We start from the raw sequence: 15,540 nt of genomic DNA, 5'->3' as shown, positions 1-15,540 counted from the left end.
TCTGTGACTCTCCGTCTGTGTTTCTCTGTGTCTGTCTCAGCTTCTCCGTCTCCCCACCTCTGTCTCTGTCCATCTCTCTGTCCCCCCCCTCCCCACCCCCATCCCTTTGTCTGCCACCAGGATTCCACCCTGTTGACAACAGGCGCTAAAGCGGGGAAACAGGTGTGGGAGGGGGAGGGGGAGGGGAGGGAGAGGGGGTGTGTCCGGCCCACAGGACCTCACACTCCCCACCTCCATCGGACACTGATCTTTTTTGGTATCCCCCTCCCCCTTCCCAGCCAATCCACAACCTTGAACTCTAGGGGCTTCCTCACCCCTCCCTGCCAGTGTCTGTCTCTCTCCGCATTTCTGATTCTATGCATTTCTCAGGGGTTGGCTTTGGGGCTCTCTCTGCATCTCTGTCTCTGAGTTCTTCACTCTGCCTGTCTCTGTGCTGCCAGTTTTTCTCTCTGCAGTTCCACGGGTGTCTCTGCGTATCTGCCTCTCTTGATGTCTGGCTATTGGTGTCTGTATCTCCAGGTGTCCCTGTGCTTCTCTGTGACTCGGTTTCTATCTGTCTTTAGCTCTGTGTCTGTTTTTTTTGTTGTTGTTGTTGTTTGCAGTACGCGGGCCTCTCACTGCTGTGGCCTCTCCCGTTGCGGAGCACAGGCTCCGGACGCGCAGGCTCAGCGGCCATGGCTCACGGGCCCAGCCGCTCCGCGGCACGTGGGATCTTCCCGGACCAGGGCACGAACCCGCGTCCCCTGCATCGGCAGGCGGACTCACAACCACTGTGCCACCAGGGAAGCCCAGCTCTGTGTCTGTTTTTATCTTTCTAGTTCTTGTGTGTGGGGGTGGTGGTGGTGGGGGTCTCTGTATCTGCAGTTCTCCCTCTGTGGGTCCTTATTTCTGTCTCTTCCATGGCGAGGTCATCTCTGTCTCTCTGTGTATATCTGTCTCTGTTTCCCCTTTCTGTGCACTTCTTCCTATGAACCTCCGCCTTTTTTCCCTCTCCCTTTGGGTCTCTGCCTGGCTCTCTCTCCCTGGGTCTCTGACTCAGTCTGTCCATGTCTCTGTGTGTCTGTCTTTGGGCTCTGGTCTCGGCACCTCTGTGCAGTTCCACATGGAGACCCAGCTCTGCTCCTGATTTGCGCTGGTGGCTTTGGGGGAGCCTGGCCCTCCGTTCTCCCGCCTCTCTCACACGTAAGCCCCCCTGGTAATAGACACACAGCCACTCCCAGCTCAGAGAGCAGCTTTATTCCTCGGGCCATCCTCAGGGCCAGGGCCGGGGCTGTGCACAGGCCGGCTCAGCCCTCAAACTTTTTCTTGCGTCCTTCCATTCCACTCAGCGCATCGATGTTCTTGCGCCAGTCTCCTACCTCCCGGTTTTCCTGGAGGAACGGGTCAGAGGTTAGGGTGTCTTCCTGGTCTACAGGCTCTCAGCTATCCTCCACTTGCCCTCCCGCCTGCTGGGCCACTCTATTCTGGACGCCCATCACAGAGTCTGGTTCTGGAACACTTCTTGTCCCCTCAGACGATCCCTTCCAATTTGCCCCACTTCCTGTCTCCCGGCTGCACTTCTTGTCTCCCTCTTGGACTTCCTGTGTCCCTCCTACACTTCCTGTCTCCCCTCTGCATTTCCTGTCTCCCTCCTGCACTTCCTGTCTTCCTCCTGCACTTTCCGTTTCCCTCTTGGGCTTCCTGTCTCCCTCATGTACTCCTTTTCTCTCATGAACGTCCTGGAGACATCATGCACTTCCTGACTCCTTGCCACTTCCATTCTCCCTCATGCACTTCCTGTCTTCTGCTTCTACATTCTGTCTTCCTCTTGCATTTCCTGTGCCCCTCCTGTACTTCCTGTGGGAGACCCTTACCAGATACTTCTCCCCACAACTCCAAATGCCACCTGCCCTCAGGCTAGTCCCTAGAATTGCTCACACACACACACCTTCTCCCCTAAGCACCCCCTTTCCTGGACCTAGCCACACTCACCTTCTCCGTGTCCTCCTTCTTCACCTGCTTGAGGTGGGCCCGCAGGTCTAAGGACTCCTTAGCCCTGGTCCCCAGCAGTGCCTGCATCATGGCATCCGCAGAGATCCGCACTCTACGCAGAGTGGGCCGCTTAAACTTGCCCCGAAGGTCAAAGATCTTCTGGGTCAGATCTGCGATCTGGTAGCAGCCATAACGGGAGGTGGAGGCCCCTCCTTCCACTTCCTCCTTCCCTCATTCTTCCACCCTGCGCTTCCCTCCTATCCCGATCCAGATTCTACCTAGCTTAGGCTCCTACCGCCTTCGAGACGAAATCCAAGCTCTCCATCCTGAAATTGGAACCTGATCTGCCCCAGCCTCATCTCTGAAAACTACTGACACATCCCAGTCCAGCTACATGCATCTCACAGCTCCCTGGCCCACACCTGAACTCACTTACCAACACTTGAGGCTCCAGCCACACATTTTCACAAACATATTTTCCGCTTTCCCACCTCCTGGGTTTTGCATGTGCTGTTCCCTCTGCCTGGAACAGCATTCCCTGGCTGTACTGTACCCATCCTCTGCCCCCTTCCTGCCAGGCTCACAGACTTGTCCTGGTCTCCTAGTGTCTACAACCATAAGTAGCTGCAAGAGTCCAGGCTGAGACCAGAGCCACAGGCATCGCCCCCTACCCTGAAGCAACCCAGACGGCCCAGTGTCTCCCACCTCTGTGATGTTCTTAGTGACTTTCGCCTCCACGTCGTATCTCTCCTCATCCACCTTGTCCACGCGGGCGTGGAGCTGTCGGCACAAGTCCTGGTGGAGGAATGCAGTGTGCGTGGTGGGGGGAAGGCTGGGGGTCTGGACTGCTGGGGTCTGAGGGAGGAGGAGCTGGGGACCTGGATATCTGGTCCTGGAGGAATAGATTGAAGCCAGACCCCGGGGAACTGCGAACAAAGCAGAACTCCAGAGCCAGGTATTCTGAGAATCTGGACTGGAGTGGGTTGGAGGAACCGACCTCTGGGTTTTGAGATTGTAGGCAGCTGCAGACCACATTTCTGAACTCCTGAGGGTAAGAATTGGGAGATTGGACCCGAAGGTCCTGAACAGAAAGGGGGAATAGTAACTGTACCCCTGAGTCCTAAGGGATGCAAGATCGGACAGTAGGAACTTCGGATCCCGGGCTAGGCAGGAGTCCCTGACTGGAGCCGGTACCTGCAGATCCGCGAAGCCCAGCCCGGCCAGCTCCAGAGGCTGGCACCGCGTGCTCAGAGCACGCCCCTTCTCTCCTCGCCGCTCCTCCGCTTCCCGCTCCAGCTCCTGTTTCGCAATCTGCAGCATCAGGGTCTGGGGAGGGGACGACGGGTATGGCAGCACAAGTATGGGGATGAGGACAGAGCGGGATAGCCAACCCCGCCGGGCCCCGCCCTCTAGTCCCAGGCCTGTTTCCAGAGAACTGGTCCCCCAACGTTGATGTCCATCATTCCAAGGCCCCGCCCCTCCCTTGCAGGGCCTCCCGCCCACTTGCTCTTCCGAAGCCCCACCCAACTTCCAAGCCCCGCCCCCTGAAGACACCTAGGCGCTCTCCCCAGGCTCATCGCACCTTCAGCTGCAGTTTTCTCGACGCGGAGATCTTAGACTTTTTCTGCCGGGGTGAGACAGAGCAAGGAAGGATGAGCGAGGAGGATCCTTAGGAGGACGCCGGGAGGGGCTTCAGAACCCGCCCCCTCAAGCCAGGTCCAGATTTAGTCCCGCCTCCAACTCCAACCTTCAGTCTACGGGAAGCCACGCCCCTAATTCCCATCCACCAATGTGGTGTCTCTGGCTACGCACCCCCCACCCCCGCCAGCATCTCTAAGCAATCTCAGTTCCCACGGGCAGCGGGACTCCGCCCATAGGCAAGCTCTCACCAATCAGAGCCCAGCCCTCTGATTAAACTCCGCCCCTGAAGCGCCTCATCCGCTTGGGCTCCGCCCACGACCAAAGTCTGGTAAAGGCCCTGGCTCCGCCTCTCCTCCCCAAGCTGCGGGTAACCCAAGAATCCGAATCCAGACCCTGCGAAGTCCCGCCCGGCCCCGCGCACCGCGCTGGCCCCGCATTCACCTTGGCGTGCGGCTCCGTGGCGTAGGCGCGGTAGTTGGCTGAGGAGCGGCGTCGTACAGGGGGTGGCGCGGGACGCGGGTCCCCCGCCTGGGAGTGGGGGAACGGAGCTGAGTCATCACAGGGACCCTCCTCCCCGGCCCCTCTCCATGCAGTCTTCCAGGGCTGCAGCCTCTCGCCCCAGAGCCCTCCCGGCAGCGCCCTCCCCGGCCAGGCGGGTCCAGCCCATGCCGACTCTCACCTCATCGCTGCTCCTGGAGGGAAAGAAACCAGGAAAAGAAACCAGGAAAAGGGGATTAATGGTAGGCCTGGGTCCTGTCCACGCCGTGTCCTAAGGGACCCCAGAGGCCCCTCTGACCGACAGGTCCGGCCCACCAGCTGCCGCTTCTCGGCTCCTAGGGGGTCAGATTCCCAGACTCTTACTTCATTCCGATGCCCAGGAGTCCTGTCCCTACCTCCCTTCTCAGGCCTGGAGTCCAACCTCGCAGCTCTCACCCCTCACAGGAACCCGGGAGATCACCCCCCTACCCGCCACTGCCTCGGGCCTCAGGAGTCCCGGTTACCAATCTTCACTCACCGGTCCGCCATGCTGAGTCTCAGGCCAGGGGTTGCGGAAGGCAGAGCAGGGGACAAGGGGCTCTTGGAGGGTCAGTGAGGGGGCGTCCGGAGTGACCTTGAAGGCCCCTGGGGCTTCTGTCTCGTCCGGTTTGCTCAAGCCTCACTGAGGACACTGAGATAAAGGGCGAGGACAGAGACTAAATATATTGCTGCCCCCTCCTCTCCCTGCCCAGGATTCGAGATAACGGGGCGCGTGAGGGCTGGGGCGGGCCATGATCCAGCTGGATCACCCCTCCATCTTGGCGGCCTGGGAATCCAGCCCCTCCCTCCTCCCACCTAGGAGTCCAAACCCCCAACCTCTCCATCCTCAGACCCCGATGGGTGTCCAGGCCCCCCAAACCCTCCTCCTTCTGACACAGGAGTCCAGGCCCCCAGCCCCTCTTCCCTCTGACACAAGAGTTCGGACCCCAGCGTCCTCCTCCCTCAGACCCAGGAGCCTAGGCCCCGCCCCCTCACTAAATTGTAATTCTCCTCGAGGGCTGGAACTTTTTTTTGCCACGTTATGGTCAGTTTCAGTGCCCCGAACCTGTTAGCCGATCCATACATTTTGCTGATTTATTTGAGAATCCAGGTGTGGGGTGCTCAGGCTCTCAGCAGGCAGCACGGAGAAATTCGCCCCTAGCCCTCTCTCGGGAACGCAGTCCCCTCTCTTGAACACTCCTGCCCCTCCCCTCTCCCAGCCCTGGAGACAGACTGAGGGCAGGAAAGACACACGGACACAAGGAGAAGAGGATCTGGCTCTTTACTTGGACCGCCCTAGTGTTGACCAGCCTGTGAGAGGAGACACCCCCAGCCCCTAGTTAGGAGTGCGATGCCTGGGGATGAGGGGACCACGCAGAAGGCCTGAGCCCCACGGCCGGATCTCCAGGCTGGTTTTAGAGTCTTGGGAGTGGAAAGTAGAACTCAAGAGAACAATCTAGAATTCTAGGAATAAAATATAGAATCCCAGGATTCTGAAATTCTAGCGACACCTCTGGCGCTGAGTGAGAATGCTGGGAGTATAATTGAGTATTCTAGAGGCGCGTTCTGATTCTAGGACCCGACTTTAGAAGTTAGGGATTGGGGAGTTGGTCTCTGGAGGTACAGTCAGACTCTCTGGTTTGGGGGTCTGACTCCCTGTGGGTGGAACCAAGGCCTACAACAGTGAAGCCTGAGGGCCGCTTGAGGGGTTAAGAGGGTGGGATCCCGCCTTCAAGGGGCTGGGTCAGGTCCTCGGGGGGGAGGGTTGATTGCCTCAAGGGGCGGAGCTAGGATTTCAGGGGGCGGAGTCCCAGATCCCACAGCTGGGTCCTCGTGGCTGGGAGCAGAGTCTCCGGCCTTGTAGAAGCGCGCGAAGGTCTGCGAGCGCCTGGCCCCCGGCTGTGGGGCAAATCCAGCCGCCTGTGCTAGCTCCCCGACCCGAGTGGAGAACCCCTGCAGCTGCTCCTGCCGCAGGTCCACTAGGAACCTGGAACCAGGAAGCAGTGTGTTAGGGGACCTGGCTTTCCGCCCCCAGCCTGGAAGTTCCCCGCCCTGCTCTCCGCTGGCTCACTGGGCTAATTCTACAATGAGGCGTCCTCCGGGGGCCAAGCAGGCACCTAGCTCCGGGCTGAGAAGATGGACCATCCTGCGGAGAGAAAAGGGGAGGGCTGAGGCTCAGACTTTCAGGTCCTGAGGGAAGAGGCGGGCTGGGGACCTAGACACTGATTAAGGAGGGTCTGGAGGCCTGGATTCCTGGGTCTGAGGGAGGAGGGGTTGGGGGAGGGAAATCTGGGAACCTCCCAGGCCCTCTTACCCACAAGCCACGTAGAGAAGCTGGAACCGTCCCTTGTAGCAGCTCTTGTGGTGGAGGGTCTGGGCAGAACCGAGGGACAGGAAGTGGACAGTGAAGGATTCTGGGACAGGGGCTGTTGGGGAAGGGAAGATTGGCAGGGTTAGGCAGACAGACAAAGCTTGGAGATGACTCGCCTTGTCCGTCTTCAAGCCCTTTCTCAGAATCTTTTCCAGGAATCTTAGGCAGATTCCTGGAAAATTCTGGGAAGATTGGCCTGGCATGCTGAGACCCATTTTACAGACCAGGCAACTGAGATTCAAGAGAAGAAAAGAGAGTGGTTGGCCCATGGCCACACAAGACATCCATTCACCCGGGAGGGCCGAGTTAGGGGATGGGTAGAAGGGAGGCACGACCAGATTTGGGGCGGGGGGGCTCTCCCGCGTTAGGCTGGGGCCCAGCTTAACCTTGTTAAAGTGTTCTCAGTCTCTTGGACTTCTGCAGGTAGGATGAGAAGAATTCTACTACTGGAATTCAGAATGCTAAGGATGGTGTGAGGATTTAGGAAAGGGAGAGAAGCTCAAAGAGAAGAGAGAAAAATAGACCGGATGTCGGGAAGGGGACGTCACTTGTCCAGGCATTAGATACCATGTCAGTCCATGCTTGGACTTGAAGCCCGGGACGGGGGTCCGGGTCCCATTCTCTCTCAGACATGATCACCCGAGCCCCACTTCCCATCTCAAGGAAGAAGGCTGAGTCCGTCGCTTACCAGGCTCCGGGCTTCCGTCCGCGTCGCCTTGCACCTGCGCGGGGTCTCCCTGGGCGGCTCTCGGGTGCCCCCAGGCGGCCATCTCTCGGAACAGCTCCGTCACGTTGTGCTGCGTGATCTCGCCCGCGGTCTTTGGGGGAGAAGGGGCGTGGCCGGATGCGGGGCTAGGACCGCAGGCCCGGGCTGGCAAGGAAGAGGCTTAGAGCACGCCACCCCCACACTCCCCCACCCCCAGAGCTAGCATCTGGCGGGCAAGCTTACACTTCCAGACTGGCCCTAGGAAGTAGAGAGGGGGCGCATAGGGGGCGGGGCCTGGACGGCAGGGGGCGGGGTCTCGCGAACTCGCCTCCAGCCCCCGCACCTCCAGCCTCAGACCTTGATAGGCTGCCCGTTGCTGGTCCTCAGGAGCGTCTCGTCGTCCGCTTCGATGCCAAAGGCCACGAAGGGCCCCGTGACGATGTCCCCCCAGTACCCGCGCGCTGCTACGCGCTCCCCGCGCTGGGAAATCAGGGAGAGAGGAGACGGGTGAGGTCGATGTTGGAGACTCCGACTCGTGGGCCCCCGAAAAGAAGCAGCCAGGGCAGGGAGTGGACTCGCACGTGGCTCAGGAGGCGACCGGACGCCAGGGTCCGGTTGGGCACGTGATAAGCGCTGGAGTCTCTGAGTTCAAAGGCGACTCCTGTGTCCCTCCAGCGCCGGAACTCACTGGTGTGGATGACTCGGGCCTGGAGTGGGGGGGATGCAAGAAAAGAGGCCTCAGTGAATCTAGTATATGGATCCCAGGATCTCCTCCCAAAGACCCAGCACTGAGGGCCTCTGGCACCCTTTTCCTTCAGACCCAGGATTCGGGGGCCCCCAACCGCTTCTTCCTCAAGCCCCAGCCCCTCCTCCTACACACCCAGGACTGGAGACCCCAGGCCCCTCCTCCCAGCCCTCACCCCGCGATCGTGCAGCTTCATGTGCAGGTCCCAGTCGCTGACACCGCGCCGGGCGTCGTACCGGGAGCCCAGGTAGTGGCGCAGCCTCGAGTCCCACAGGCGGCTCATGGGGAAAGCCTCGGGCCCCTTCTCCCCTCCGGCCCAGAAACGGAAAACGGCCTCCAGGGCGTCGCGCTCGCGGAACTGCACGACCGGGACCGCGTGGAGAGAGAACGAGGGACAGGCGGCTGCAGGGACGGCGGCTTCTCTTACCTGATCCTCCCTTCCCTCCCAGGGCGTGGGAACGATTCTCTTTTTTCTCAGATGAAGAAACTGAGGCTCCGAGAGTAGAAGCCATCCCCAGGGCCATACCACACTGTGGGAGCCGGGGAACCCTCAGCTCGATCCATCAACGCAAACCCTTTTGGACTGCCCAGGCCCACTCTTCCCGCCTCCACCTGGATCCCCGCCGGTGACGGTCGCAGGCCGGGCGGCGGCACCTTGAGGGCGCCCAGGCTGAGCCAGGGCAGCTGCTCCGCTAGGCGATCGGGCTCCGGGACGAGGCGAGCCAGGCGGCCGGCCTGGGCGCGCACGAAGGCGGCCACAGTGGGGCGCAGCAGCGCGTTCCCCCACACCTCCAGGAAGGTCTCGCTCCTCTCTGCGGGGAGGGGGGAGAAAATCAGAGGAGGGGCAGAGGAGTGAGCCCAGAAATGAGACCCGTGCAGATGACGCATACCCACTATATAGTGATCTTCTTATTCCACAGTCTTGTAATGAGCACACCGGACCCAGGCAAACTCCCTACCCACCTGAATAGCTAGAACACGAAGAATAACTTACACCTCACCTAGGTCTCCTCGCCTATTCCTTCCCACCCCGTGCAGGTAACCCCAATCCTGAATTTAATGTTTATTTCCCTTGCCTTAAAAAAGGAAAAGTTGTATATGGATATAGATGGAGATGAAGCTTTATGTGTGTTAAAGTGTTGAATTTCAGTTAAGAATCTTATAAAAGGGACTTCCCTGGTGGCGCAGTGGATAAGACTCCACGCTCCCAATGTAGGCGGCCCGGGTTCGAGCCCTGGTCAGGGAACTAGATCCTACATGCATGCTGCAACTAAGAGTTTGCCTGCCACAACTAAGGTCACACAGCAAGCAGTCAGAATTTGAACACAGCCTGCCTGAGTCCACACTCTGTTCTAGGCACTAAACTGAAGTTTTTGTTACTGGGAAATAATCATTTCTCACCCAAATCCTCCTTCTCCCCCTTCTCTTTATAATCTCCCTTCCAAGGCCGCTTCCTCCACGCAGATTCCCTGGGGTGCACACCTCCAACTAAGGGAGACTCAGGCCTGAGGGAGGCTTTGGGCAGGACTGAGCTCAAGTCAGCCAAACCCTCCCCACATCTGGGGGACTCACTACCTCTCAGGAAGCCCTTTTGATCCCTTTTGGGCTTCTCCCTCGCTAGGAGGTTTTGAATGCTTACACTGTGTCATGCACAGTTCTGAGAGTTTTATGTGGCTTTTCTCCTGGAATTCCCTAAATGATTCTAGGAAGTATTATCTTTTATCCCCATTTCAAAGGTGGGAAAAGCTGAGGCTCTAAGGCTACCAAACAAGTGAGCAAGTGATGAAATAGGGAACAATGTCCAAAACGTTTAACCGCACGGTTGAAGTGCCAGAATTCCTGCAGGGAGGGGGAAGGAGCTGGGGGCCAGATTGCCGGGTCTTTGCTGACCTTGCAACCCCATCTTCTCAGGATCCTCCAGGGCTAGGCTGAAAATCAGCATGTGTCGGGCTACAGCTTCCATATTATTCTCCAGCACATAAAACTGGAAGGATGGACAGGGAAGAATGATTCTGAGACCTGTGTTCCTGGCCCCTAGGAGACCCTGGAGTGGGAAACCTCAGCCCCCTCCTTCCACAGGACCCAGGAGACCTGTACACCAGCCCCACTACTTCAAACACAGGAGTGCGGGCACTCAGAACCCTCCTCCCCATCACTACTCAGGAGACTTGATACTTAGGCTCTTCCTCCCACTTCAACCTAGGAGTCCCCAACACCAGCCCCTTCCCTCCTCAGGACCTAGGAGTCTGGGTCCCCAGCTCCCTCCTCCTTCAAGGACTCAGGAATCTGTGCTTTTATCTTCATCCTCCTCCTTCCAGGACCCCATAATCCCAGCTTACACGGAACCTCCTTCGAGGCCAGAGAGCTGCCCGGGCCAGGGTCCGTAGCAGGTGTCGCCCATCCACGGAGCCCAACAGCAGCACATTTAGCTCGGGGGTCCCGTGCTCTGTATCGGCCTGTGAGTCTGGGTCCACAGGAGGACCTGACAAGACGACAGCGGGCTGGGGTTGGTGGCCTGGAGAGCGCCCTCAGCAGCCACCCCCAGCGCGATGGACTACAACTCCCAGCAGGACTTGCACCCCTGGCCTTGGTTTTAAAAGGAGCTGTGCCTCTAAGCATTCTGGGACTCGTAGTTCGCAGAGGCTGTCCACTGGAGGGCGCCCCCCGCCCTTGGAGCCTCAGGGAACGTTAGCGCCAGAACGTTAGTGTCTGCCAGGCTGTGAAAGCAGCCTCTGTGTCGGATGATTTGTGGTCCTGAGTGGGCGACTCACTCTCAGCCTGCAGGTCAACCGCCGGGGACAGGCCCCACCAGGACACAGAGCCAAAGCCAGTGCCCGAGCCCGCTGGTGTGGTCATCGCCCTGCGGGACAAACAACCCGGGAATCCCCAAATATCGTGTCTGCATTGCCCACCCATTCCCCTCTCACCTCCGCTGACTTCTCGCCCCTTTCACACCGCCCTCACCTTTATCCTTCCAAATAACCCTAGATGTCCCCACCCTCCCCTCTCGGTGCGGCGCTGGGATCCGAAGGCCCCTGCACAACTGCTGCCCATAGTCCCCGCCCTTTTCAATCAGTCGGCCAATAAGAGTGTGCGGGCTGGCACCGCCGCTATCAACTGACCAATGAGAGCGAGGGAGACCTGCCGGTTGCAAACTTTTAGCCAATGGGAGCGCTAAGAGTTTGTGGGAGTGGTGGGCGAGAGGACGCGGTTGTCATGACGACGGCGCGTGATGAGAAGGGGCGGGGCCGGAAGAGGCTGGGGCGGAGCTGGGGGCGATCCAAATTTCCGGAAGCTGGAAGCCTGGGTCGATTCCAATTTAGACAGAACGGAACAGAATGAAACTGAGGTAGCTTAGACCATGAACTATAGACCTTTGTGGCCCCATTTCACCTCACACCCTGGCTCTATCACACAGGGCTTCTCTCCAGGTGAGAAAAACAGAGCGAAGTACTGGGGCCAGCTAGCACTGGCCCCGGTTGTTAAATTTACAGGAATTTTGTGACCTGGTTTTACACACCATCATTACTAAAAATTAAACTTTTTACTAAATTAACTACTAAAAATTAAATTCCAATAAAATACATTAAAATAAAAGTAATCATACTCAAAATTCATCACTTCCTACTTTACTATATTTTACAGTTATTGATGGTCTTAAGGTTATTTACAGCTATTGTACCTGTAAGAAGGAAATGCTTTTTCTTTTTTTTTGCGGTACGCGGACCTCTCACTGCTGCGGCCTCTCCCGTTGCGGAGCACAGGCTCCGGACGCGCAGGCTCAGCGGCCATGGCTCACGGGCCCAGCCGCTCCGCGGCATGTGGGATCCTCCCGGACCGGGACACGGACCTGTGTCCCCTGCATCGGCAGGCGGACTCTCAACCACTGCGCCACCAAGGAAGCCCCTGGAAATGTTATTTTAATGCAATAGTTTAAAAAATGAAGTTGGCAAACTAGGACCATGGTCTATTTTTGTAAATAAAGTTTTATTAGAACAAGGGCCAGGATTAGGATAAGGCAGAGTGGTCCAAGTGAAGGGTCAGATCCTGTCTTTAACTTTTTTATATCTTATTTATTTTTCCATCTTGTATTTCTTTTTTGCATTAGTTTTGAATCTTAAAAAATATTGCATTAAATTACTATCTATCTTGATTACTGGGTGTGTTGGTTTTGGTGACTTTGTTTTTGTTTTGGCTTTGCCTTAAATTTTGGGACCCTTGTTCTACTCTGGGACATACTATAGGATGATGTGGTAGTAGGCATCTCTTCTCAACTCTATATTCAGGCTTCACATTGGTGGCTTGAAATCAGCCACAGTGACAGTATTTACACAACGGAAGGGGGCAAGCTACACAACAGGGCTTCAGAGAGATGGTAACAGCACACCTCAGCTACCCTACCAAGTCCTCTGTTGTCTCCAGGTCTATATGGCTTGTGTTTTTGTTATTTATTACTTATTTATTTATTTACGTGGCTGAGCCAGGTCTTAGTTATGGTACGCAGGATCTTTTTCTTTTCTTTTCTTTTTTTAGGTGCAGCACATGGCATCTTTTAGTTGCGCCCTGTGAGATCTAGTTCCCTGACCAGGGATCGAACCTGGGCACCCTGCATTGGGAGCACGGAGTCTTAGCTACTGAACCACCAGGGAAGTCCTTTTATGGCTTGTGTTGCTCCTTCTAACATCCTCCCCTTCTCCCCTTGGAAAACTCCAACTCCTCCTTCAAACCTTAGCCAGGGATCTTCCTGAGTTCTGCTCCTGCTTTTTCAGCAGATGGCCACTGTAGTCTACCCTGTGACTCCCAGTACTTTATATCTGGGGTGGAGGACGCTTGAGAATGTGGCTTTTGGTACCAGACATGGCTGGGTTTACACCTCGTCCTGTCACTTGCTGGCTGAGAGAACTCGGCCGGGTGACTTAACCTGTCTGTGAGTTCCACAAGGGCAGGGACTCCAGTGAGACACATCTCCAGATCATCCCCAGCACCCAGCCCAGGGCACAGCACCCAAGGAGCCTCGGTTCTCTGTCCCCTCTCCTCACCCTGCTACATGCACCCTCTCTGCCTCAGTTTCCTGCTCTGTAAGATGGGAAAGGTAACATGCAGCTAGCAGGAGGGTGCTGGGTTGAAAGGAGGTCCACCTGTCAGCTGTGGACAGTTCTGGTTAGTGGGAAGGAAATGAAGGCTGAGTTTTCAGCAACCCTCCAGGAGTGGGCCAGCCAACCTGGGCCCCTCCTGAGTCAGCCTTCAGCCCACTAGAGCCCCAGATCCTGACTTTCTCCAGTGAGGCTTACATGTCCTTTATCTTCATCACCGCCACCCTCCACAACGCTTCCTCCACGGTGGAGCCAGAGTAATCTGAAATGTGAACCAAGCCGTGCCACTTCCCTCTAAAACCCTACTGAGGTTTCTCACTGCGGGTAGATACAATCCCAGGTCCTTAGCTTCACCTCCTAGTTCCTGTGTGATCGGGCTCTTGGCTGCGTCTCTTAAGTCATGTCCCCACCCCCACCCCCATACATCCGCCTTGATGCTCCTCTCCAGCCATACTGGCCTCCTGGCTCTTTGGAGAATACATCAAGCCTGTTCTTGCCCCCAGGGCCTTTGCAAGGAACTTGGGGTTCCTTCTGTATGGAATTTTCTTCCCCCTCATCTTTGTGTGTGTGTGTGTGTGTGTGTGTGTTAAAATACACACAATACGAAGCTTACAATTAACGATGTTTAGTACATTCACAGTATTGTGCAACCATCATCACTACCTAGTTCCAGAAATTGCTCTCCATGCCATAAGGAGACCCCATACTCCTTAATCAGTCACTCCCCATTTATCCCTCTCCCTGTCCCTGAAAACCACTAGTCTCTTTTTTTCTCTGTGGATTTGCCTATTCTAGATATTTCATATGGAATCACACAATATGTGGCCTTTTATGTCTGGCTTCTTTCACTTAAAATCGTGTTTTCAAGGTTCATCTATGCTCTAGCATGAATCTTTACTTCATTCCTTTTTGTGACTGGATCATATCCCATCGTATTTCCCCTTCATCTTTGGAGGCCTCATGCCTTCTTGTCATTCATATCACAGCCTAAACACTACTTCTTCAGAGAAGCGGTCCCTGACAACCCTTTTTCAATGATCTGAGCCCTTACTGGTTTCCTTCCCAGTTTGGTCGCCACTTGTAATGGTTTTATACTTCTCATTTGTCTGCTTACTTGTGGAGACATAGACCCAGGGATCCCCATGTCACCATCTAACTCAGAACAGATTCCATCCCAGGATTTAGAGAAGGACTTCCTGGATGTATGAGCCCGAGCAGGTCATGTTAATTCCCTGAAGCACACTTTCCACATTTGTCAACTGGGAATAATAATCGTGTCTATTTCATGAGGTTGCTGTGACAATTATTATCAAAAGTAGTAATAGTAATAATATATACATAGTATTGTCTTTATAAAGATGCCCCCCACTCACTCACACATGAGAAATTACTGCATTTTGGGCTTCCCTGGTGGCGCAGTGGTTGAGAGTCCGCCTGCCGATGCGGGGGACGCGGGTTCGTGCCCCGGTCCGGGAGGATCCCACGTGCCGCGGTGTGCTGGGCCCGTGAGCCGTGGCTGCTGGGCCTGCGCGTCCGGAGCCTGTGCTCCGCAACGAGAGAGGCCACAACAAAGAGAGGCCCGCGTACCGCAGAAAAAACAAACAAACAAAAAAACCCCAGAAATTACTGCATTACTTTGGAAAAATTTTTTAAATTTCATGGACCTCACAACCTAGGTAACTGATCAATTTCCCTTTTCCCATTGGCTACCAGGAAGCTCAGGGGTAAGTTCTGCCCCTTTCCTTAGCACATGGCAGCACTTGTTGGCTCATTTTCCACTTTACCTGATGCTCGGAGAGCTTTCTTGCCACATGTCATGGACCTTTGTCTGTCACCTGAAATCCTGTCTGGGATGAGATGGGGGAGAAGCCAATAAAATGATCAACTTTCCTAGACACAGACTGAGAGAAAGAATTTGTTGAAAGAAGAATGAGGTGTAGCTGGAACTACTGTGTCTCCCTGAGGAAATCTTGCGCTTTCTCTCATTCTCTGGGGATTTCATTCCTAGACGCTGCATATCTACTTTGTTTCCTTGATGACAGTAAGTTGCTTGGAAGTAAAGTCTGGATTTGCATCTATTTGGGGGTCCCCAGCATCCAACAGAAGCTGGCACACAGAGGGCCTTGGGGAATAGAGAAAGGATGGATGATGAAAGGAAGAAAGAAAGGGAGGGAGGGAAATATGGGTATGAAAATCTGTAAATCATGGGCCAGGGAGCAGATAAATTCATGAATAACTAAGTGAATTCTCATTGACTCCTCACAGCAAACGTACAGTAGGTATTAGTATTATCATGATTTTTTTCAGATGAGGAAGCTGAGGCTTGGAGGGGTGAGTGAATGAATAAGTGATGGAGTGAATGAGAGAGTGGGTGGAAGGATGGATGGATGAGTGGGTGGGTGAGTGTCCATGTGTGTTTCCAGGATAGGCAGCCCTATCCCTGCCCTTGTGTGGTCCCACCCCTGGAGGGTCCCTCCTGGCTTCCCAGTCCTCACCC

The 15,540-nt window shown here is 55.6% G+C and overlaps 2 protein-coding genes across 6 annotated transcripts; both read right to left on the bottom strand.

Annotated features, from left to right (window-relative positions):
* Positions 1 to 1,221: 1,221 nt before the first annotated feature.
* On the bottom strand, positions 1,222 to 4,768 carry TNNI3 (troponin I3, cardiac type). The gene is made up of 8 exons (XM_067018974.1): positions 4,628 to 4,768; positions 4,292 to 4,304; positions 4,054 to 4,140; positions 3,554 to 3,595; positions 3,166 to 3,297; positions 2,677 to 2,766; positions 1,972 to 2,148; positions 1,222 to 1,370 (listed from the first exon to the last, which is right to left on the bottom strand). The coding sequence occupies exons 1-8, from the start codon at positions 4,636 to 4,638 to the stop codon at positions 1,287 to 1,289; spliced, it is 636 nt and encodes a 211-aa protein (XP_066875075.1). The 5' UTR covers positions 4,639 to 4,768; the 3' UTR covers positions 1,222 to 1,286.
* Positions 4,691 to 10,989, bottom strand: DNAAF3 (dynein axonemal assembly factor 3). 5 transcript variants are annotated; one of them, XM_067018900.1, is made up of 13 exons: positions 10,915 to 10,989; positions 10,722 to 10,810; positions 10,290 to 10,432; positions 9,841 to 9,934; positions 8,605 to 8,762; positions 8,126 to 8,308; positions 7,787 to 7,912; positions 7,563 to 7,685; positions 7,188 to 7,317; positions 6,443 to 6,554; positions 6,200 to 6,274; positions 5,195 to 6,115; positions 4,691 to 4,780 (listed from the first exon to the last, which is right to left on the bottom strand). In XM_067018900.1, exons 2-12 carry the CDS (start codon positions 10,804 to 10,806, stop codon positions 5,860 to 5,862), a joined length of 1,485 nt encoding a protein of 494 aa, XP_066875001.1. In that variant the 5' UTR covers positions 10,807 to 10,810; positions 10,915 to 10,989; the 3' UTR covers positions 4,691 to 4,780; positions 5,195 to 5,859. The 5 variants fall into 5 exon arrangements, with proteins under 5 accessions (XP_066875001.1, XP_066875000.1, XP_058900283.2 ...); XM_067018899.1 differs by lacking the exon at positions 10,915 to 10,989 and having other exon boundaries at positions 10,722 to 10,908; XM_059044300.2 differs by lacking the exon at positions 10,915 to 10,989 and having other exon boundaries at positions 4,696 to 4,780; positions 5,213 to 6,115; positions 10,722 to 10,908.
* Positions 10,990 to 15,540: the final 4,551 nt, after the last annotated feature.

The sequence above is a fragment of the Kogia breviceps genome, chromosome 18, assembly GCF_026419965.1.
Source record: "Kogia breviceps isolate mKogBre1 chromosome 18, mKogBre1 haplotype 1, whole genome shotgun sequence".
Lineage (NCBI taxonomy): Eukaryota > Metazoa > Chordata > Mammalia > Artiodactyla > Physeteridae > Kogia > Kogia breviceps.
Note: the sequence above shows the minus strand (reverse complement) of the source record. Positions and strands in the feature narration are given on the sequence as shown.